This window comes from Drosophila pseudoobscura, chromosome 2 (genome assembly GCF_009870125.1).
Source record: "Drosophila pseudoobscura strain MV-25-SWS-2005 chromosome 2, UCI_Dpse_MV25, whole genome shotgun sequence".
In the NCBI taxonomy this organism is placed as follows: domain Eukaryota; kingdom Metazoa; phylum Arthropoda; class Insecta; order Diptera; family Drosophilidae; genus Drosophila; species Drosophila pseudoobscura.
The window spans coordinates 28,921,730-28,940,972 of record NC_046679.1 but is presented as its reverse complement, the minus strand read 5'-3'; the positions used below and the strand labels follow the sequence as shown (position 1 = coordinate 28,940,972).

Genomic DNA, 19,243 nt, shown 5'->3' with positions numbered 1-19,243 from the left:
GATGCATCTGCATTGTTATTTCAATTGAAATATCAAAAAGATAATTACCATAATAATATTGCAGCTACCAACAAAAGGTAGCCCAGCAGAGGGGTGCAGAGAGGGTGGTTGGGGTGGGTGGTGGGGAACAGAGAGATAGAGAGGAGTGACAGAACACAATGGCAGTGGTAATAAATGCAAAATGAAAGGCGAAAATAGAGCACAGAACACACACACGAGAGGGGAGGTAGGGTGGGAGGGAGTACGTGAAATTTATTACCGCCAAATACACTAGGGTGCTGGGGGACGTGCTGGTGTTGAAGTCCCATAAAGCGCTTTTCCACACACACTCGCGCACACGTGAAAGGACTCACACATATGAAGCACATTAGCGATTTGAAATCAACTTCAGGGAAACAGAAACAGCCCAGAGAGTGGGGGAAAGTGTGGGTAGACCAGGGCTAAAGCTAGAAAGAGACAGATAGAGAAGGAGGTAGACAGAGACAGAGACAGAGCTCGCGGGGGAATTCTTTGGCACAAATTTGAATTTTATTTGCTACTTCCGTTCGTCCTTCCATCCTGCGCCTCGCATGAGTACTCCTTTTCCCCCACACCGAACGAGGTACGACTGCCGCAGCACCTGCCCCAAACTATCCATCAAGTTGCAAGTAATTTAGTTGAAGCTTCCTACGCGGCAGCGTATGGAGATGCTGACAAAATTTGAGACCACATTTTGAAGGGATTTTTGCGGGGGTGCGTAGGCTTCCAAATCAATGCCTTGAACGTCCTCATCGCCATCGCCACCCGCCAACCGCCACCAAACGGACAACATGCCACACGGAAGAGTCGCCCAATTTTCTTTCTGCTTGTTGTGAATTTTAAATTATATTTCATATATCTGACTGGTGTTTCAGTTTGAGCCCATTGCCATGGGATCAGCACTTTCGGTTGAGCGGAATATTCAATATTTGTCTTGTACACAAATGCATTCACTGGGAATGCCTTTCCACGCGTTTGACTTGATTTTTATGCACATTTTGAGGCCAATTAGCTACTTGCTAACTGACTCCCACTGACTCACTTTTAGCTGCTATTACGGCATTTTGCCGCTAGGTGGGATATACTTTTGTATAATTTCAATGGCTCTTTGGTTGGCAGCAAGGAAAAGCAATGAACAAATTCAGACGAAAGAGCACTTCATAATTTATTAAATACAAAAATTCACAAAAATTTCATTCCTAATCATAATCGGTATCGTCAGAGCGTCCGATAGTATACAATTGATATCCAAAGCCAAAGTGAAAAAAGCACTGTAAGTGAAAGAGGTATTCCTTAGGGACCTGCAAATGAAATTGACGGTAGGCTTACCGAGGCGGAAGGAAATTTGCACTGAGGTCTTAACAATGTCAGCCGTTTCAGAAAGTTTCGTTAGAAGTATGATGTATGCAGCGATAAAAATGACTCCGCACACGATCGCTACCACGATCCATACCATCACAAGAAACTTCTTTTCCTGTTTACGAAATAGGAATAATAGGGGCGGGGGGGGAGTGGAGGCATGTACTTGCATAATGAATTCCTACGATCAGAACAATGGCGGCTAGGATAACCACACAACTGGTCACAATGTAAATCACCAAAAACCACTGTTCAGATTCTAGGGAATTGCACGGGGAATTACACTATGCATCGTTCACATATAAAGATTATTTGCTTACGTTTTATGAATTGAAAAATCATGTCCACAAACGAATAGGTTAGCGCAAAATATGCGACGAAATATGCATTTTTTTCTTTGCTTTCGTAACACATTTTGATTTCACGAGTCAAACTAAATTTAATACAATTATTCAATCAAGAAATTTTCAATCTGACAATGAAAGAAAAGAGAACGAAATGTCACCGGAATATGCCACTCGATACAAAGAACGAAAGTATTGAATATGTACATCAAATATGTCATTTAGGAGGCCCAAACATTTGAGCCCTGTTTGTAGAGATGTTTTATTAGATTAAGTCACAGAGGCTACTAGCTCTAACCCTCTGCCTCTGCCTTATCCGCTCTCACTTAGCTTCCCATCTCTCACTCCCATGGCTCCATTGCCCTTAGTCGTCACGGGGGGGGGGCGAGGGTGTACATCATCACGGTCAATGGGTTTTAATTAGCCGCCTTTTTTTGGGTCTGCAGGAAAATGGAAAATGGTTGGTGGCCGTAAGTAAAAAGTGAATTTGTAACCCGAAAAACGTGAGATGACCGCTGCCAGGCATTGTGTGTGTGAGTTTTGGCGATTCAGTAAATTTTATTTTAAGTTGATTTTATTTTTTAATCATTTATGTATTTTACTTAGGTTACGTTAGGTTTAGGCGGTATCCTGGAGGGGGCTCATGTTTTATTTTTTTTATGTATTATTTTTAATATTTTTATATTATTTATAATATTGTTTATATCATTGATTATATTTTATTTGTATTATTTCTTATATTTGTTCTATAAATTCAATTTTTAATATTTTTTAAATATGTATTTTATGTTTTGCTTTGAAGATTGTTTGAAGATTCGATTCATTGAAGAAAATGTATTTTAAAAAAGTTTCAAAGATCTTTAGGTGGGAAATTCAATAAATATCCTACGACAAAAAGGCATTGAAAACCGAGTATCGATGCTTTCAAAGCTTACCATTCCTCTGTGGATTTCACGTCTTCTAATATCCACCAATCCATGAAAAGCACCCCGAACAAATCCCTTCAAAATTGGTCGAAAATTTTGTCAACATCTCCTCAACTAAATTAAAAAAAAAAATAAAAATCTGCCGAATTTTTAATTAAATCTCGTTGCATATTTGAGCTGTTGATGCAACCAGCAGTGAGGCATCCATCAAGCTATAACTCGGCTGGGAAGATGGCAGAGGGAGGGAGGGGTGGAAAAAGTGGGAAATGAACACGAAATTTAAATGAATTCCAGTTTTCGGCGGCAGCGGCAGCGACATTTTGTTTATGGAAATATTTATACAAATATATACATATTTTTTGTTGTTGTTGTATTTTATTTTCTAGTTTTTTAATTGAATTACAACAGATTTGTTTGTATGGGAATGAAGGGTACGGTACATACGATATATGGGGGATATTTTTAGAGAATAATTTGAATGTGCCGCTTCTGGGATGCCGTTGAATGTCAGCTGACAAATTGCTAATTGAAAGAGCTCTACGGGAAGCGAAGCTCTTACATGAACTAGGCGTGGCATACGCCCACACACATGTGTGTAGCATGTGTGGCAAGAGTTTGCTCTGAATATCCAGTGACCTGTGCGAGTCGCGTCGCATTTGTTTGCCCAAATGCAGAGAGAAAGAGAGGGAGAGGGAGAGGAAGGAGAGGAAACGCGAACATGGGTGCCCCGCCTAACGATGGACACATGGTGGGGGTTGGGGGTGGGTGTGGGTGTGGGTGTGGGTGTGGGGCCCCCTTCATTTCTCGCTGATTTATATGCAAAACGCGCTAAAAAAAAAAAAAAAGAAAAAGGAAAACAGTTTTTCAATTAAATTTTCGTTTGAGGATCTGTCGTTGTCGTCGTTTGTCGGTTGCTGGGATTTTTCGAATTTTCCAAGGCTGTCGTATAATTTATTAGCATTAACATTAACCCTCCCCCCCCCCCATTCCATGGCACCCCTAAAGCCTGAACCCCAGGCTTCGTCTCCATCAAATCGCGACTCTCAAAACCAATAACAGAAAAAGAAAGAAAAAGGAGACAAATTTTGTGACAAAATTTGCTTTTCACTTTGGAAAATTAAAAACCGAGAGGAGAAAAACAAAAAATAGATGGGGGAATAATATTCTTGTTTCATTCATCATCATTGCAGAAATTTGCTTGATGAAGCTTCCAGAGAGAGTGAGAGAGAGAAAGAGAGAGAGAGAGGGTAGCTCTTTATAGAATGCACTGGAAAAAAACGCGGTGACTTTATAACTCCCTAAGAGACGAATTTTCATTCAGGGAAATTGTTTTTAGATTAAATAATTTATAATAGATTTGCAAAAGTTTTTCTATTGATATGAAAATAAGCGATTTAAATATATATCATTTTTTAATTAAATATATATTTTTATAGTATTTCAATAAAAAATAATAATATAAATATAATATATACAAATATATAATAATATAAATATATAATAATATAAAAAAATAAATAATACTATACAAAAATATATGTATAATAAGTATTTGTAAGTATCTGTAATACCAATACCAATAAATTTGATATATGTATAAATTTGATGTAGAACATTTTTATGTAGAATAAATATTTTATATTTCGTTAAAATAAAATTCCGAAAAGTGTAATACATTATATGTATTTTAAAATATTTTTCTTTGTATTTTAAATATTGGGACACCTTAGAAATATTTTTAATATATTTTTCTTTAAAATGTTCTTTTTTTTTTGTTAGCAAAGCCTTTGTATTTGATTATAAAAAATTAAAACAATTTATTGTTTGCTGTTACTTTTGTTTAAATCAAAGTGAATTTTATTTAATTTCACTATTTTCGTATTTAGAAATCGCATATTTTATTAAAATATGGGTGTGGCTATTTTTAGGCATTACTAGGGTTTTTTATATATTTTTAGTTTAATTTTTTAGAATTTTCCACCAAAAACCATAATTTGAAACTAAAATAAACGAACAAATCTTCAAAGGAAAGGCTAGGGGAATCAAATAACTGCTTAAAGCAATTCTAGATCCCTTTATGAGGAATCCAAATCAAAGAATATATCATCTACAGTCTCCTATATATCATAAATCATTTCTAGTAAAATAGAGCATTCCCAAGGCCCGGTTTTCTATAAATGAAAGTTTTGTTCCATGTTATTTCCATTCATTTTTATACCCGATACTCAAAATGAGTATTGGGGTATATTAGATTTGTGGTAAAAGTGGATGTGTGTAACGTCCAGAAGGAATCGTTTCCGACCCCATAAAGTATATATATTCTTGATCAGCATCAATAGCCGAGTCGATTGAGCCATGTCCGTCTGTCCGTCTGTCCGTCCGTCCGTCTGTCCGTCTGTCCGTCTGTCCGTCCCCTTCAGCGCCTAATGCGCAAAGACTATAAGAGATAGAGCAACGATGTTTTGGATCCAGACTTCTGTGATATGTCACTGCTCCAAAAATATTTAAAACTTTGCCCCGCCCACTTCCGCCCCCACAAAGGGCGAAAATCTGTGGCATCCACAATTTCGACGATACGAGAAAACTGAAAACGCAGAATCGTAGAAGATGACTATATCTTCTAGAGTGCAAAATCTGAACCAGATCGTATAATTATTACAGCCAGAATCACGAAAACAATTTCACTCTTTCTCGCTCTGTCTCACTCTAACACACAGGTTTCATGGTCGGTTTTGCCAATTGCAAAATATGAGTTCAAGGATCTCAGAACCTATAAAAGCCAGAGCAACCAAATTTGGTATCCACACTCCTGTGATATCGGACCTTGACCATTTCCTGTCCAAATTTCGCCACACCCCCTTCCGCCCCCGCAAAGGACGAAAATCTGAGGCAACCACAAATCTCAGAGACTATTAAGGCTAGAGTAACCAAATTTGGTACACACACTCCTTTAAGATGTCACTATAAAACGTATATCTCAGAATTTCGCCCCACCCCCATCCGCCCCCACAAAGGACGAAAATCTGTTGCATCCACAATATTGCAGATTTGAGATAACTAAAAACGCAGAATCATAGATAATGACCATATCGATTAGATTGCTGAATCTGGATCAGATCAGATCATTTTTATAGCCAAAAGGAACAAATCAATTTGCAGTGGCTACGCAGCGCCCGACGTCACGCTCAGACTGATTTTCTGTCTCTCTCGCACGCACTCTTTGTCGTGTCGTTAAATATTAGCGGCGTCTGCCGGAGGAGAGCCATACTGACTTAGTATCGGGTATAACCGTAGAGTTGCGGTGTCCGCAGCAACTCACAACGTTTCCCCTCGTTTTTTTTTTGGCGACTGCAAACTTAAATCCGAAAGGCATTTGGATATTGATTTACGTTTACTTAAAAGGCAATATCAAATTGCAAAAGCAGCCAGTAAGCCAGTCAGCCAGACAGCAGCAACCCTTAGCCCTGACAGACAGACAGACAGACAGACAGACAGCCCCCCAACCCCCCCAAACACCCCATACCCCATGGAAACGTATCGAAAAATGCGAAAATTGTACAATGAAAATTGAAGTGAAATTAAACTAAAGCCCCGAGGCGATAACGACTGAATGTCCCCACTGTGTGTCTCCGTAGTCGCTCCCAACCCCCCACCACTGTATAGAGTGGGAGTCCCCCCCCACCCTCTGTGTCTCTTCCGACTTGTTGGCATTCAGTTAGCTCTGTGGCCTGCCGGACCGCCCCCAACTTTGGGACACTTAAGCGTCCGTCCGACTGGTGCTGGCTGCTTCGAGGGCCAAGAATGTAACGACAATGTCTTCCCCCAATTTCCCCCCCTCCCTGCCCCGTCCATGGTACCCCGCATACTTTCTAATGAGACAAAAATTGCGATTTGAATGCAAATAACTGCAGGGGCCTGCTCCTTCACACGACGGACAACAATTACATGGCAATGGAGTGGATCCTTCAGGGGAGCATAGGGATTGTGTATCTGTATCTGAGATTAGTTCGGTGGGAGGGAGGGAGGCAGAAAGGGGGGCTTTTGTGTCAAGGGGCATTTAAATTTGACAAAATGAAATGTAGAAAATATTTTCGGTTTCGGTTACGGGGCTCTCGAGGTAGGGATCGGGGTCGGGGTCGGGGTCGGGGTCGGGGTCTGCCTCTCTTGGCGGCGGCTGCTGGCATTTTAATGAAGTTCTTAAAAAGGTGGACCGCCGACCAAAGGGGGAGAGAGGGAGAGCCACGAATCAGAGAAAGAGAGACGGGAGAGGGGAGCCCCTTCCCTCCACAAAAGGTAGAAAACTGTCACAAAAAGCTGCCCAAAGAGAGGGTATAGAGCGATGGAATAGCTAGTAGCTTTTGTTAGCCTCGTATTTGCATTTAATTAAATGCCAATAATTGAATCAATTTGCACCCATGGAATGTGGCATGGAAAATCTCTGCCACTAATCAACAGAACAGCCTTGGACGCCCCCCGGCCACACCCCCCCTCCACCCATGCATTTTATTAATTTGAAGGACAGTACAGGACACTGGCACACTGGGTAATAGGCCATAAAGCCACAGGAATGTGGGTCTAGCCATCGAGTTTTGTGTCATAGCCTCCTCTTGGAAATACCTTCAGAAAACATTCCGAAATTTAATTTGATTTACTTCGTAGTCGTTTCCATTGGCATTTTACCGTTTACCTTTACGGTTCTTGTGTATCCTGTGGCTTTTTTGAGACAGCTACGGAATTTCTAGTTAACCAATTTTGTCCTCTCTTTCGATTTGCTACCAACAAAATTATCTTTGTCGAAATTTTAGAAAATTTCTTTCTTTTTTTCTTTCCCTTAATTGAAATGATATTTAAAATGGAATTTTAAATGGTATTTTTGTACTTTTGTACAGATAAAAGCGGTATGTCTATAATTTCATAAATCTCTCACATTTCATTTGGCCACATTTTTCTCTTTCGGCCAGACTTTTTCATTTAGTCAAATTTTGTACCATTTCCATTTAAATTTAATTTCGTTTTCAATTTCCTTATAAAATGTTTTCTCTCTGTACAAATCAAATTTTAGCAACTAATTATATGCATATGGGTTTTTATCTATTTTTTCCGGAATACATATTTGCTTTAAATCGCCCCATGAAAACCAATCAAATATTTATTGCCGTGCTTTTTGTATGGCTGGGGGGTGGTGGAGGGGGGTTTTGTTAGCTTGTTTTGATTTGATTAAATGTTAACATTTTGCACAAGTTAACGCCAATAAATAAAGGCCAGAAGGTGGAGCATTATACAAATATTGCAAATGCAAATACCGTTTTTTTTATGTGTTTTTTTGTTTTTTTTTGTTTTCAGCAAATGAAAATGCCTTTAATTTAATTTCAAATGCAAGTATAAAGCGGTACAGATTAAAGCGTTAATGCAACATAAAATGTTGTTTCTATTTGTTTTGTGTGTGCGTGTTTCTATTTTTTGCGGTTGCATCGATGGTTTAGCGAATAATTTGCATGGCAGCCACAGAGATACACACACACACACACACACACACACGAGACCCGTACTTTCCAGGCATTACAAAATACTAAACTGATTATCCCCGGCAGCATCGAATGTGCGGCATTTGCGAATGGTTTCTCGTTGCCGTTCTGTTGCCGCGCCGCTGCTCCATCATTATAAATTCAATTTAGTCAATCGAACCGGCTGTCGTAATTTGATTATGTTGATTTTTGCACATTAATTGCATATTTATTGACCCGGCCGACTGCACAATTCGATGCAACAAAAAAAAGAAATACCATACCATGGCAATGGCCCCTATTGTTTGTTTGAAATGTGTTACATCAACATGGAATTTGTTATGGCAGTTTAACTATTTTAATTGTCAATCAGAATGGACTTATTGACTGCCAGATACATTTTTTGCTCTGATGGCGTACAAATATGTACATCTTCGGGACTGCTTTCGATAGGGATATATCTTCCATGTATAAAATATAGTTTTATATTCTTTTTATCCGATTCCTTATTGCCTTCCCATGTAGGCGAAAACTAAGAAGCACCAAAAACACAACATCGCAAGCGCCCCGCGACCGACCCGAAGCTCCTACAGCAATGCAGAGTGGGAGAGACAGAATACCCGAAGAGTGGGCAGAACTGGAAGCAGAGCTTCCGAAGTGTGAGCAGAACCCTAAGCTATGCTTCCGAAGAGTGGGCAGAAATTTAAGCTCTGCTTCCGAAGAGTGGGCAGAACCGTAAGCTAAGCCATCGAAGAGTGGGCAGAACCCAAAGCTTAGCGGGCAGAGAGAGGGTTATCTTCAAGTAGGCAGAGCGAGAGGGAATGATAGCAGATCAGCGTATATTTTTGCCGACGGGAACTGCGCTGCGCTGCAAGCTGTGGAAGGCCAAGAGTTGAAAAGGAGAGAAGGAAAGCACGAAGATAGAAAAACTTTACTTTGACGTGGAATCGTAAATAATACCTAAAGTCGGTTATCTTCTAAGTTCTACAATTACAATTATAAATTTCACTCACCATTCATTTATTCCTCTTCCATTTCCATCTGTCCATATTCTTGTACCGCTATTCTTTCTCGGCATTTGTTGTTCCTTTTAAAAAAGACCCGACAAACGAGGGGGAACGCTGTGAGTTGCTCCGGACACCGCAACTCTACAGTTATACCCGATACTAAGTCAGTATGGCTCTCCTCCGGCAGACGCCGCTAATATTAAACGACACGACAAAGAGTGCGTGCGAGAGAGACAGAAAATCAGTCTGAGCGTGACGTCGGGCGCTGCGTAGCCACTGCAAATTGATTTGTTCTTGTGGCTATAAAAATGCTCTGATCTGATCCAGATTCAGCAATCTAATCGACATGGTCATTATCTATGATTCTGCGATTTTAGTTTTCTCAAATCTGCAATATTGTGGATGCAAAAAATTTTCGTCCTTTCTGGTGAGGGGGAAGGGGGTGAGGCGAAATTTATTATGGACGTTGACATGCAATGACTGCATCTATCAAGAGGCGATGCAATTACTGCACCGTCAAGTGGCCCGTGTGACATCAGCAGAAGGCTGTTACGCGCGGATCCCAGGCAAAACGCAGCCCACCTCCCGCCCAACCGACCGAGGGGCACTGCCGCATGACGCGCGGTGCGTAGCCGAACCAAACGCGAGCATGCAAGAAAGATAGATATTAGACTAACATTCGAGGAAAATTAGCACTAAACTTATTAAGAAATTAAGCATGCAATAAAATACAAAATACAAATACCACTACATTTACTAATTACTAGAAAGGTGTGTAAGGATTAGTAATTTAATAAGAGGAAGAGAATTAGTGGAGGATATAATATGGTAGAGGGAATTATAATCCGAGCATAAGACCCTAAACGGTTCATGCAAGGAATAATTCGATCTACAAAGTGGAAGGAACAACGGTATAAAGTTTCTAGTCAGTCTAATAGGAATCGTGAAGTTTATGCGGCTCAACAGATCAGGGCTGTCTATGTCACCCCTGATCAAGTTGTGCATAAATATCACACCAAGCATTTTTCTACGGTTAACTAAGGATGGGAGGTTTACTAATAATAGTCTACTAGAGTAAGATGGGAGTCTTACACCCGCATCCCAGTTAAGGCCCCGCAGAGCAAAGAGTAAAAAGTTTTTCTGTACTGATTCTATACGGTCCTGGTGTACTTTGTACTGCACCATACACAGGAGCTGTATTCTAAGATCGGACGAACAAGCGAGGTATAGAGAGTCCTTGTTATATAGGGGTCGTCAAATTCCTTTGACCACCTCTTTATAAACCCAAGCACGCCCATGGCCTTATTTACCATGGTAGAAATGTGTTCGGAAAACTGTAACTTGGGATCTAACATAACACCCAGATCATCCACCAGGGTAATTCTCTCAAGAGAACCCCCAAATAGGGTGTAGGGAGCCAACAAAGGGTTAGAACGATGAAATGTCATAACTTTGCATTTCGAGGCATTAAGGTGTAACAATTTTGCACAACACCATGACTGAAAGCTATTGAGATCGGATTGCAAGCGAGAATGAAATGAAATGTCCTTGTACTGGACACAGAGTTTAACATCATCCGCATACATAAGTACTCGAGAGTATGTTAATACTGAAGGCAAGTCATTAATAAAGAGTGTGAAGAGTAAGGGGCCTAGATGGCTGCCCTGTGGTACTCCCGAAGAAACCTTTACTGGTAAAGAGAGGGAGTTTTTGAAGAGGACTCTTTGAGACCTAGAACAAAGATAGCTAGAAATCCATCTCAGGAGGTTGGGCGGAAACCCTAAAAGGTCAAGTTTATGTGCTAAAAGGGAATGGTTTACAGAGTCGAATGCTTTACTAAAGTCGGTGTAAATAACATCCGTCTGTAAGTTACCTTGAAAGCCTTTAATAATGAAAGAGGTAAACTCTAACAAGTTCGTGGGTTGATCGCCGCCTTATAAATCCATGCTGAGATTGAAATTTTGAAATTTGAAATTTGAAATTTTGAGATATACGTATTATAGTGAGATCTAACAGGAGTGCGGATACTAAATTTGGTTACTCTCTCTATAGTCTCTGAGATTTGTGAATATCCCCAGATTTGCATCCTTTGCGGGGGCGGAAGGGGGTGTGGCGAAATTTTGAAACAAACTCGTCTCGGTGCGATATATTAGGAGTGTGGATACCAAATTTGGTTGCTCTAGCTTTTATAGTCTCTGAGATCTAGGCTTAATGTTTTACTCTAAGCAAAGCCGCCTATGCTACGTGTGTGTTAGAGAGAGACAGGGCGAGAAAAAATGAAATTGTTTTCTTGATGCTGGCTATAATAATAATACGATCCAATTCAGATTCTGCAGTCTAAAAGATATGGTCATTCTCTACGATTCTGCGTTTTTGGTTTTATCGTATCTTTAAAAATGTGGATGCCACAGATTTTCGTCCTTTGTGGCAGTGACATATCACAGAAGTCTGGATCCAAAACATCGTTGCTCTAGCTCTTATAGTCTCTGAGCACTAGGCGCTGAAGGGGACGCACAGACGGACAGACGGACGGACGGACAGACAGACAGGGCTCAATCGACTCGGCTATTGATGCTGATCAAGAATATATATACTTTATAGGGTCGGAAACGATTCCTTCTGGACGTTACACACATCCACTGTTACCACAAATCTAATATACCCCAATACTCATTTTGAGTATCGGGTATAAAAAAATAATTACCGCATCAAATAATATGTTTTTATACCCGATACTCAAAATGAGTATTGGGGTATATTAGATTTGTGGTGAAAGTAGATGTGTGTAACGTCCAGAAGGAATCGTTTCCGACCCCATAAAGTATATATATTCTTGATCAGCATCAATAGCCGAGTCGATTGAGCCATGTCTGTCTGTCCGTCTGTCCGTCTGTCCGTCCGTCCGTCTGTCCGTCCCCTTCAGCGCCTAATGCTCAAAGACTATAAGAGCTAGAGCAACAATGTTTTGGATCCAGACTTCTGTGATATGTCACTGCTCCCAAAATATTTCAAGACTTTGCCCCGCCCACTTCCGCCCCCACAAAGGGCGAAAATCTGTGGCATCCACAATTTTGACGATACGAGAAAACTAAAAACGCAGAATCGTAGAAGATGAATATATCTTACAGAGTGCAAAATCTGAACCAGATCGTATAATTATTATAGCCAGAATCACGAAAACAATTTCACTCTTTCTCGCTCTGTCTCACTCTAACACACAGGTTTCATGGTCGGTTTTGCCAATTCCAAAATATGAGTTCAAGGATCTCAGAACCCATAAGAGCTAGAGCAACCAAATTTGGTATCCACACTCCTGTGATATCGGACCTTGACCGTTTCGTGTCCAAATTTCTCCACACCCCCTTCCGCCCCCGCAAAGGACGAAAATCTGGGGCAACCACAAATCTCAGAGACTATTAAGGCTAGAGTAACCAAATTTGGTACACACACTCCTTTAAGATGTCACTATAAAACGTATATCTCAGAATTTCGCCCCACCCCCATCCGCCCCCACAAAGGACGAAAATCTGTGCCATCCACAATATTGCAGATTTGAGAAAACTAAAAACGCAGAATCATAGAGAATGACCATATCTATCCGGTCGCTGAATTTGGATCAGATCAGGTCATTTTTATAGCCAAAAGGAACAAACCAATTTTCACTGGCTATGCAGCGCCCGACGTCACGCTCAGACTGTTTTTTTGTCTCTCTCGCACACACTCTTTGTCGTGTCGCTTAATATGAGCGCCATCTGCCGGAGGAGAGCCATACTGACTTAGTATCGGGTATAACTGTAGAGTTGCGGTGTCCGCAGCAACTCACAACGTTCCCCCTCGTTTTATGTATAACTTCACTTTTTGCACTTCTCTGCTTATATCACCTCGCCACGCCTTTTGACGCCTTTTCCGCTCACCTTTTTCGCCTTGCCTTTTGTATGCCATTTTTGTTTGTAGACCGCCTACGCACTTTTTTTTTGCCATTTTCAATGTTTAATCAGTTTACCACAACACTTCACTTCACTTTTTGTTCATATTGCCGCCTTTTCCATCGCCTCGCACGCCATGCCTTTTGCGCCTTTTTCGCTCACCTTTTGCAGCCCTTTTCGCCTGCCGTTCGCCTTGCCTTTTTCGCCTCGCCTTTTGTATGCCATTTTGCCTGGTGGATCGCCTCGCTCTTTTTCTTACACTAAAACACTTTTCTTGTCATTTTCAATCTTTAATTAGTTTTTAATCAGTTCACCACAACACTTAACTTCACTTTCTGCACATCTCTTGCATATATTGCCGCCTTTTTCCTTCGCCGATCGCCTCGCCTCGCCACGCCTTTTTCTTTTCGCCATGCCTTTTGTACGCCATTTTTGCTCGGGGACTGCTGATTTTCTTGCACTGAAACACTAATTTTGGCCATTTTCAATGTTTAATCATTTTACCACAACCCCACACTTCACTGCACAAATACGCGACACTTTCCATTCTTCTTTCCATTTGATTTACTGAATTAACCCGTTTTTCACGGACCGAAACGCGGAGCTGACCTCTGAAGTGGTCGGGGGCGGGGAAAAAACTGCGACGCCGATGCAGATGCGTGACCGGCTTAGCAGACGTTCGTTCCATGCTCTCGTTTCTCATTCCCACGCTCTCTCACCTGCATCTATTCCTAATTGTTCTCTCATTGGAATTGCTCGCTTTGCTCTTCCTCTTTCCCTCTACTAATGCAAAGGCAGATCGAAAGTGTGTGTGGCTGTGGTCACCTGCTGATGTGAGAGAGTGAGGGGGAGTTAGTGGGTGGTCTAGTGGTTCGCTTATTAAATGCTCTCTTGCTGCTGCTCGCTGCTCTCGTGTTCTTATGGCTCTGCTACTGCGAAATGAAAGCGACAGTTTCGGTTCCTCGTCTCCCTCTCCCGTTCATACTGCACGAGTCGAGATCGAATCTTCTTCTTCCTCTCTTGCTTAAAATGAAAGTGTGTGTGGCTGTGGGAGTTTTCTATTGAGGGGGAGGGAGTGGGTTGCAGCGGCCTAGTGACCCGCTCATTCCATGTTCTCTTGCTGCTTCTCCCAGCAAATTGCTGTCATATTTGACATTCGATACTGCTCTCGTGTTCTTATTGCTCTGCTACTGCAAAATGAAACCGAAAGTTCGGCTCTCCCTTTTCTACTGCCAATGAGGTGATCGAATCTGTCTCTCGTCGTCTCCCTCTCTTGCTTAAAATGAAAGCGAAAGTGTGCGTGGCTGTGGGAGCGAGATGGAGAGTGTTCAAGTGCAGTTTGGGTGCAGCCAAAGACAAAATAACTATCAATATCGTTGTATATTGAATATTTGGCACATATTATTTAAAAAAACATGGTTTTCCTTGAATATGTTGTCATAGAGAAAGTATTAATGAGATATATTCCACCCAGGTCTTGACATTATTGCCATTTTCCTTCCAAAAGTGTGGAAAATACTTCCGAATTGACGAAAAGAACCTGCATATCATCAGCAGAAGTAAGATTAAATGAATTTTCATCCAATATTTCACAATATTTTTAGAAATATTCTCCTGTTTGCAGCTTCAGAAATGTCGCGTTTAACGGCAGGCCTTGATCAGCAGATCACCATCTTCTCGCCATCGGGGGATTTACATCAGATCGACTATGCCAGGAAAGCGGCAGCCTTGGAGAACACCACAGTGGCGCTGAAGACCAAAAACGCAGCAGTTCTGGCCACCCAGAAGCGGATTACCGACAAAACCATCGTGCCGCGGTCGGTGAAGCATTTGTTTCGCATCACCCCAAAGATTGGCTGCTGCATGACAGGCCGCATCGGCGACTCCCACTTTCAGGTGCGGCGGTCCCGCAACGAGGCCAGCAAATTCAGATACACCTGCGGCTACGATGTCACAGCCAAGGCGCTGTGCGAACGCATGGCGGACATCAATCAGGTGTACTCGCAGCATCCCGAAATCCGTCCGCTCGGCTGCAGCATGATTCTGATCGAGTACGACGAAAAGCTGGGCCCCACGCTCCACATGACGGATCCCGGGGCCGACTGCAACAGCTACAAGGGCTGTGGCCTGGGTCCACAGGCTGACCAGGCGGAGGCGTTCTTGACGGCCCACTTGAAGGGGGGTACCCGTAATATGTCCGAGGAGAAGGCCATACAGCTAGCCCTCGAGTGCCTGGGCACTGTCTTGGATATTCGCTTCGAGCCGCTGCACTTGGAGGTGGGCATTGTGAGCAAGGCTCATCCAGAGTTTCGGATGCTGGACGAAATGGAGATTGCAGAGCAGCTGAGTAATATGCTAAGATCTTCACAGGGCTCTTAAGAAACCCCGCACCCAAAGACATTACTACATTAGACATTACTTCTACTCTACACAAGACATAGCTTCTACATGTAGTAGACTCAAGCAAAAGCTCCCTGGAGAGCGCGACTCCAGCATAAGGCTTGAAGGGCCAAACGAGAGCCCTCAACCGAGGGGCTCTACCGCATGACGAGTGACATATGTAAAGTACATATACATCTACATGCAATACCTATCGAATAATCAACTATATCTCAAAATATGGCTTTAAAATTGTATTTTATTCTGTTGCTCCCCATATTTTGGGTTCGTTTATAGCTTTTTATGCGCATATCCTTGCTAGAAAGTCAGTCCCACTCAACCGAGGGGCTCTACCGCATGACGAGTGTCGGATGTAAACTAAATAGACATTTAAAATAACATTCTACATGGAACACCTATCGAAAATGATCGAAAAACATATAAATTACAATCGTATCACATCTTTTGGGTTCGCAGTTTCCATGGGGCCATTCCCAGCCATCAACCGAGGGGCCGTACTGCATGACGCCTGTAAGGATGAGCCTTTGCCTTAGTCTCATGCTTTATTTCCCCTTAAATTGCTTTTGTTTATTATATTTAAAGTCTAACCACAAACTTTTCCAACAAATTTCCACTCAAATAAGCCTTGTATTTGTAAAGGAATTATTAATTGCCTGGAGAGAGAGAGAGAGAGAGAGGAGGACTCAATCGAGTTGATTTGCTGGCATAAAAAGGCTTAAACGTCTATAAATTTGCTCTCAGTGTGGCCTCTGAGGCATGTGCTTTGTTGTGGCCAATAGATCCCACTGGCTTTGGGATTTCTTTCCTTGGAAAATTATATGCATATACCGCAAGCTTTTGCTGTGGCTTCTTTTGCCAAATTGAGCGAGCAGGCAGCTCCCCCATGCATCAATCTCAATCAATGAAACCCGAACTTTTGGATGCCACAAAAGATACTCGACTCCCCAATGCACATGCTGCAGCAGCAGATGCAGAGACCGAACGTGTCTCAATAACAAAATTAACAGAAATTGCAACATATTGTGCGAGTGTGCCCCATGCCCCGTGCCCCGTGCCCCGTGCCCCGTGCGCCCTTGCGGTCTGCTCGTCCTGCAATCAAATGCCAAAAGAGAAAAATGAGCACAGTACGTGAAAGGCCAACAACTGTGTCAAATTGATATTAAAAAGGAGTCAAGATGTGGCAGCAGGAGCCCAAGAAAAACCCCCCTCCCCCAAATCTAGTATCTCTATGGCTAGACCGATCCAGAGATACCAAAAAATATGAGAAACAAGCTGGAATCTGGTTAATTATTGAAACATTTGAGGGTGCCACACCCACGCACCTTCCAATCCGTCACAGCTTGTGGTTCGTGCCACAAAAAAAAAGCTTAATGAAGCGACACACACAAGAAGGAAAAAAAGAAGATATGTTCGGAAGGAGGTCACAGTCTTTGGCAACTGTTGCAACCCCCAGAGAGCTCGTGGCAGGTCCGAGCAGCGACTGGGACACACACACCCGCCACATGTGACCAAGAGTTTTGTGTGGCTGAAATTGGCATTGGTTGGGAGGCCATTGAATATGATAGAAATAGAAAATACGGAGTACGTGCAAAAATTTCAACGCTTGATTAAATTTCGAGTCACAGTCGAGAAGATTGCCAAGGAATCGAATGGGCATGGCCCAACAAGTGTTGGGTCCAACTTGAAAGACAATCAGGCAGCAATTTAAAACCATTTTCACTGTGGCCAGAACCCACCCAGTCCCCCACCCAGTCCCCAACACAGTCCCCAATCCGGATGAATGCCACCTGCTGGCCGTGCGGCAGTAACTTCTGCCTGATTAGTTTTGATTTGGTTATTTGGCATTACGAAATATGCTTGCCCTTTTTTCTCAGAGCTCTTTCCCTTCTTCGCTTTTTTTTTTTGGTTTGGGATAAACTAATTCCCAGTCATTCGGTGACGCAGCTGTATGCTGAATCCCGACCAGAAGGACAGTCCGAGAGTGGGTAGACATGTGCTTCAAGTTTTAATATAAACTTGTTCATTGTGCCATATGCGACGGAAGTTTTGTCCGAAGGTTAACTAAATAAACTCATCTCTTAACTGCAAGGAATGGGGGTAGAACAATTGGAGTATGAAAATTGGCCAAGAAAAGCCGAATGAGAAGTTATCTACTAATCTTTACGGATTCTAACATAAATTTCCTCATAAACACTTTCTGTAGCCTTTATTCAACCATCGATTCTTAATCGATAACATTATCAAGTGTCCCTTTTTGCAAAAATTAGTTCTTTTAAGCAGTTTTAAGTCGTTAATAATCAATCGAAAGCCAACAATTTATCGATAATTAATCGATAACATAATTTAATTGTATATTTAACATTTTCGATCATTTTAAAAGTCGAAAAGTTAATCTCACATTAAAACTAATATCGATTACTAATCGATAACATTGTAAATTGTGGCTTCTTCGATAATTTCATATTTGAGATCATTTTTAAAGTCCAATAGTTAATCTATCATTTGAAATAATTTCGATTATTAATCGATAAAAGAATAAAGTGTCGATATTTTTAAAAATTATCTTTTTCAAGCCGTTTTAAGACACCAGTCGTTAATCGAAAGCCAAAAAAATTAATCGATAATTTAATTCAACTGAAGTTTTTTCGATAATTTAACATTTTCGATCTTTTTAAGTCCAATAGTTAATCCATAATTACAAATATTATCGATTACTAATCGATAACATGGTAAATTGTGGCTTATTAGATGGTTCCACATTTTCGGAATGTTTTAAAAATTTAATAGCCATTCGATAATTAATAATGCTTCGATAATAAATCGATAGCCTTCCAAATTATGGTTTATTGAGCAATTTAATATTCTTAAATATTTATGCGATAATCAATCGATATTAATTGAACTTCCATCGATAGTTTACCATAAACGATAGCCCTTCTTCCACACTGGATTAACTCTACAACCCAATAAATCATTCGATAAGCCACAAAACCAATACCATTTCATACTCCCATCGTGCCTTATGCCGCATACAATATTGTTGTATAAAAATATAGATAAATGAACAAACTATAGATTACTTTTGCCCCACGTATGCACGTGCTTATCAATCCTGTATTTGTATCTGTATCTTTTTCCAGGAGCCACACATGGCGCATACTCAATATCAGTTAGTGGCACGTTTCAATGCCGAAAAGCAAAAGCTTCAAATTGCTGCCACCGCCACTGCCACTGCCACCCCAAAGCCAACAAATCATTAACCCTCTTGCCCCCATTGTGGGAGGCGATTAAGACATTTAAGTGCAGGTCACAGGGGAATGGGGGGATTGGGGGTACAGAGCAGTGGCACCTCTATAATTTGACAGAAAAAAACTATGGGGGGGAACGATCGTTTGTCGCCGCGTGCTGAAGTTTGCGGAATGTGGGTGGGTGTGGGGGTATGCGGGGGAAGGCATTACACTTCCGCTAAATGTCGCTATTATTTAACAATTTTGTTTATGTATGCTTTTCATGCAGGCCAGGCCCTCAGACCAGACCCCGGCAGCGCAGCGCAGCGCATACCATTGCCATGTGAAATATAATTTATGGTTTCCACTGATTCCCCCCCTAGGGCCCAGGCAAACTAAATAGTCGTCCTCGTCCTCGTGGGCATAGTTGAAGGAGGGTTCGCCAGTGGCAAAAATATGAAGGAAAACAATTACAGCTGACTTAACACTTCCGTTACTTGTTAGAAAAGCCGCACACGTTTACAACTCGTAC

The 19,243-nt window shown here is 41.6% G+C and overlaps 2 protein-coding genes across 4 annotated transcripts; one reads left to right on the top strand and one right to left on the bottom strand.

Moving 5' to 3' along the window:
• Positions 1 to 1,158: 1,158 nt before the first annotated feature.
• On the bottom strand, positions 1,159 to 1,884 carry LOC26533304 (uncharacterized). 2 transcript variants are annotated; one of them, XR_004468444.1, is made up of 4 exons: positions 1,698 to 1,884; positions 1,544 to 1,636; positions 1,348 to 1,492; positions 1,159 to 1,289 (listed from the first exon to the last, which is right to left on the bottom strand). XR_004468444.1 is itself a non-coding variant. In XM_033376715.1 (4 exons), exons 1-4 carry the CDS (start codon positions 1,789 to 1,791, stop codon positions 1,237 to 1,239), a joined length of 381 nt encoding a protein of 126 aa, XP_033232606.1. In that variant the 5' UTR covers positions 1,792 to 1,876; the 3' UTR covers positions 1,159 to 1,236. The 2 variants fall into 2 exon arrangements, 1 of the variants encoding a protein (XP_033232606.1); XM_033376715.1 differs by having other exon boundaries at positions 1,548 to 1,636; positions 1,698 to 1,876.
• Positions 1,885 to 14,497: 12,613 nt separating this feature from the next.
• On the top strand, positions 14,498 to 15,704 carry LOC6897927 (proteasome subunit alpha type-6-like). Of its 2 annotated transcripts, none has more exons than XM_002137993.3 (2): positions 14,498 to 14,643; positions 14,709 to 15,704. In XM_002137993.3, exon 2 carries the CDS (start codon positions 14,717 to 14,719, stop codon positions 15,461 to 15,463), a length of 747 nt encoding a protein of 248 aa, XP_002138029.2. In that variant the 5' UTR covers positions 14,498 to 14,643; positions 14,709 to 14,716; the 3' UTR covers positions 15,464 to 15,704. The 2 variants fall into 2 exon arrangements, with proteins under 2 accessions (XP_002138029.2, XP_033232576.1); XM_033376685.1 differs by having other exon boundaries at positions 14,514 to 14,643; positions 14,689 to 15,704.
• The last annotated feature ends 3,539 nt before the right edge of the window (positions 15,705 to 19,243 follow it).

Bases quoted from the DNA above. Each gene is read 5' to 3' on its own strand.
- LOC6897927 (XM_002137993.3), top strand. From the start codon at position 14,717: ATGTCGCGTTTAACGGCAGGCCTTGATCAGCAGATCACCATCTTCTCG.
- LOC26533304 (XM_033376715.1), bottom strand. From the start codon at position 1,791: ATGTGTTACGAAAGCAAAGAAAAAAATGCATATTTCGTCGCATATTTT. The intron at 1,493-1,547 runs GCAAGTACATGC...TTTCGTAAACAG, and splicing joins TGATCGTAGGAATTCATTAT to GAAAAGAAGTTTCTTGTGAT. The intron at 1,290-1,347 runs GTAAGCCTACCG...TTTCACTTACAG, and splicing joins GCAAATTTCCTTCCGCCTCG to TGCTTTTTTCACTTTGGCTT.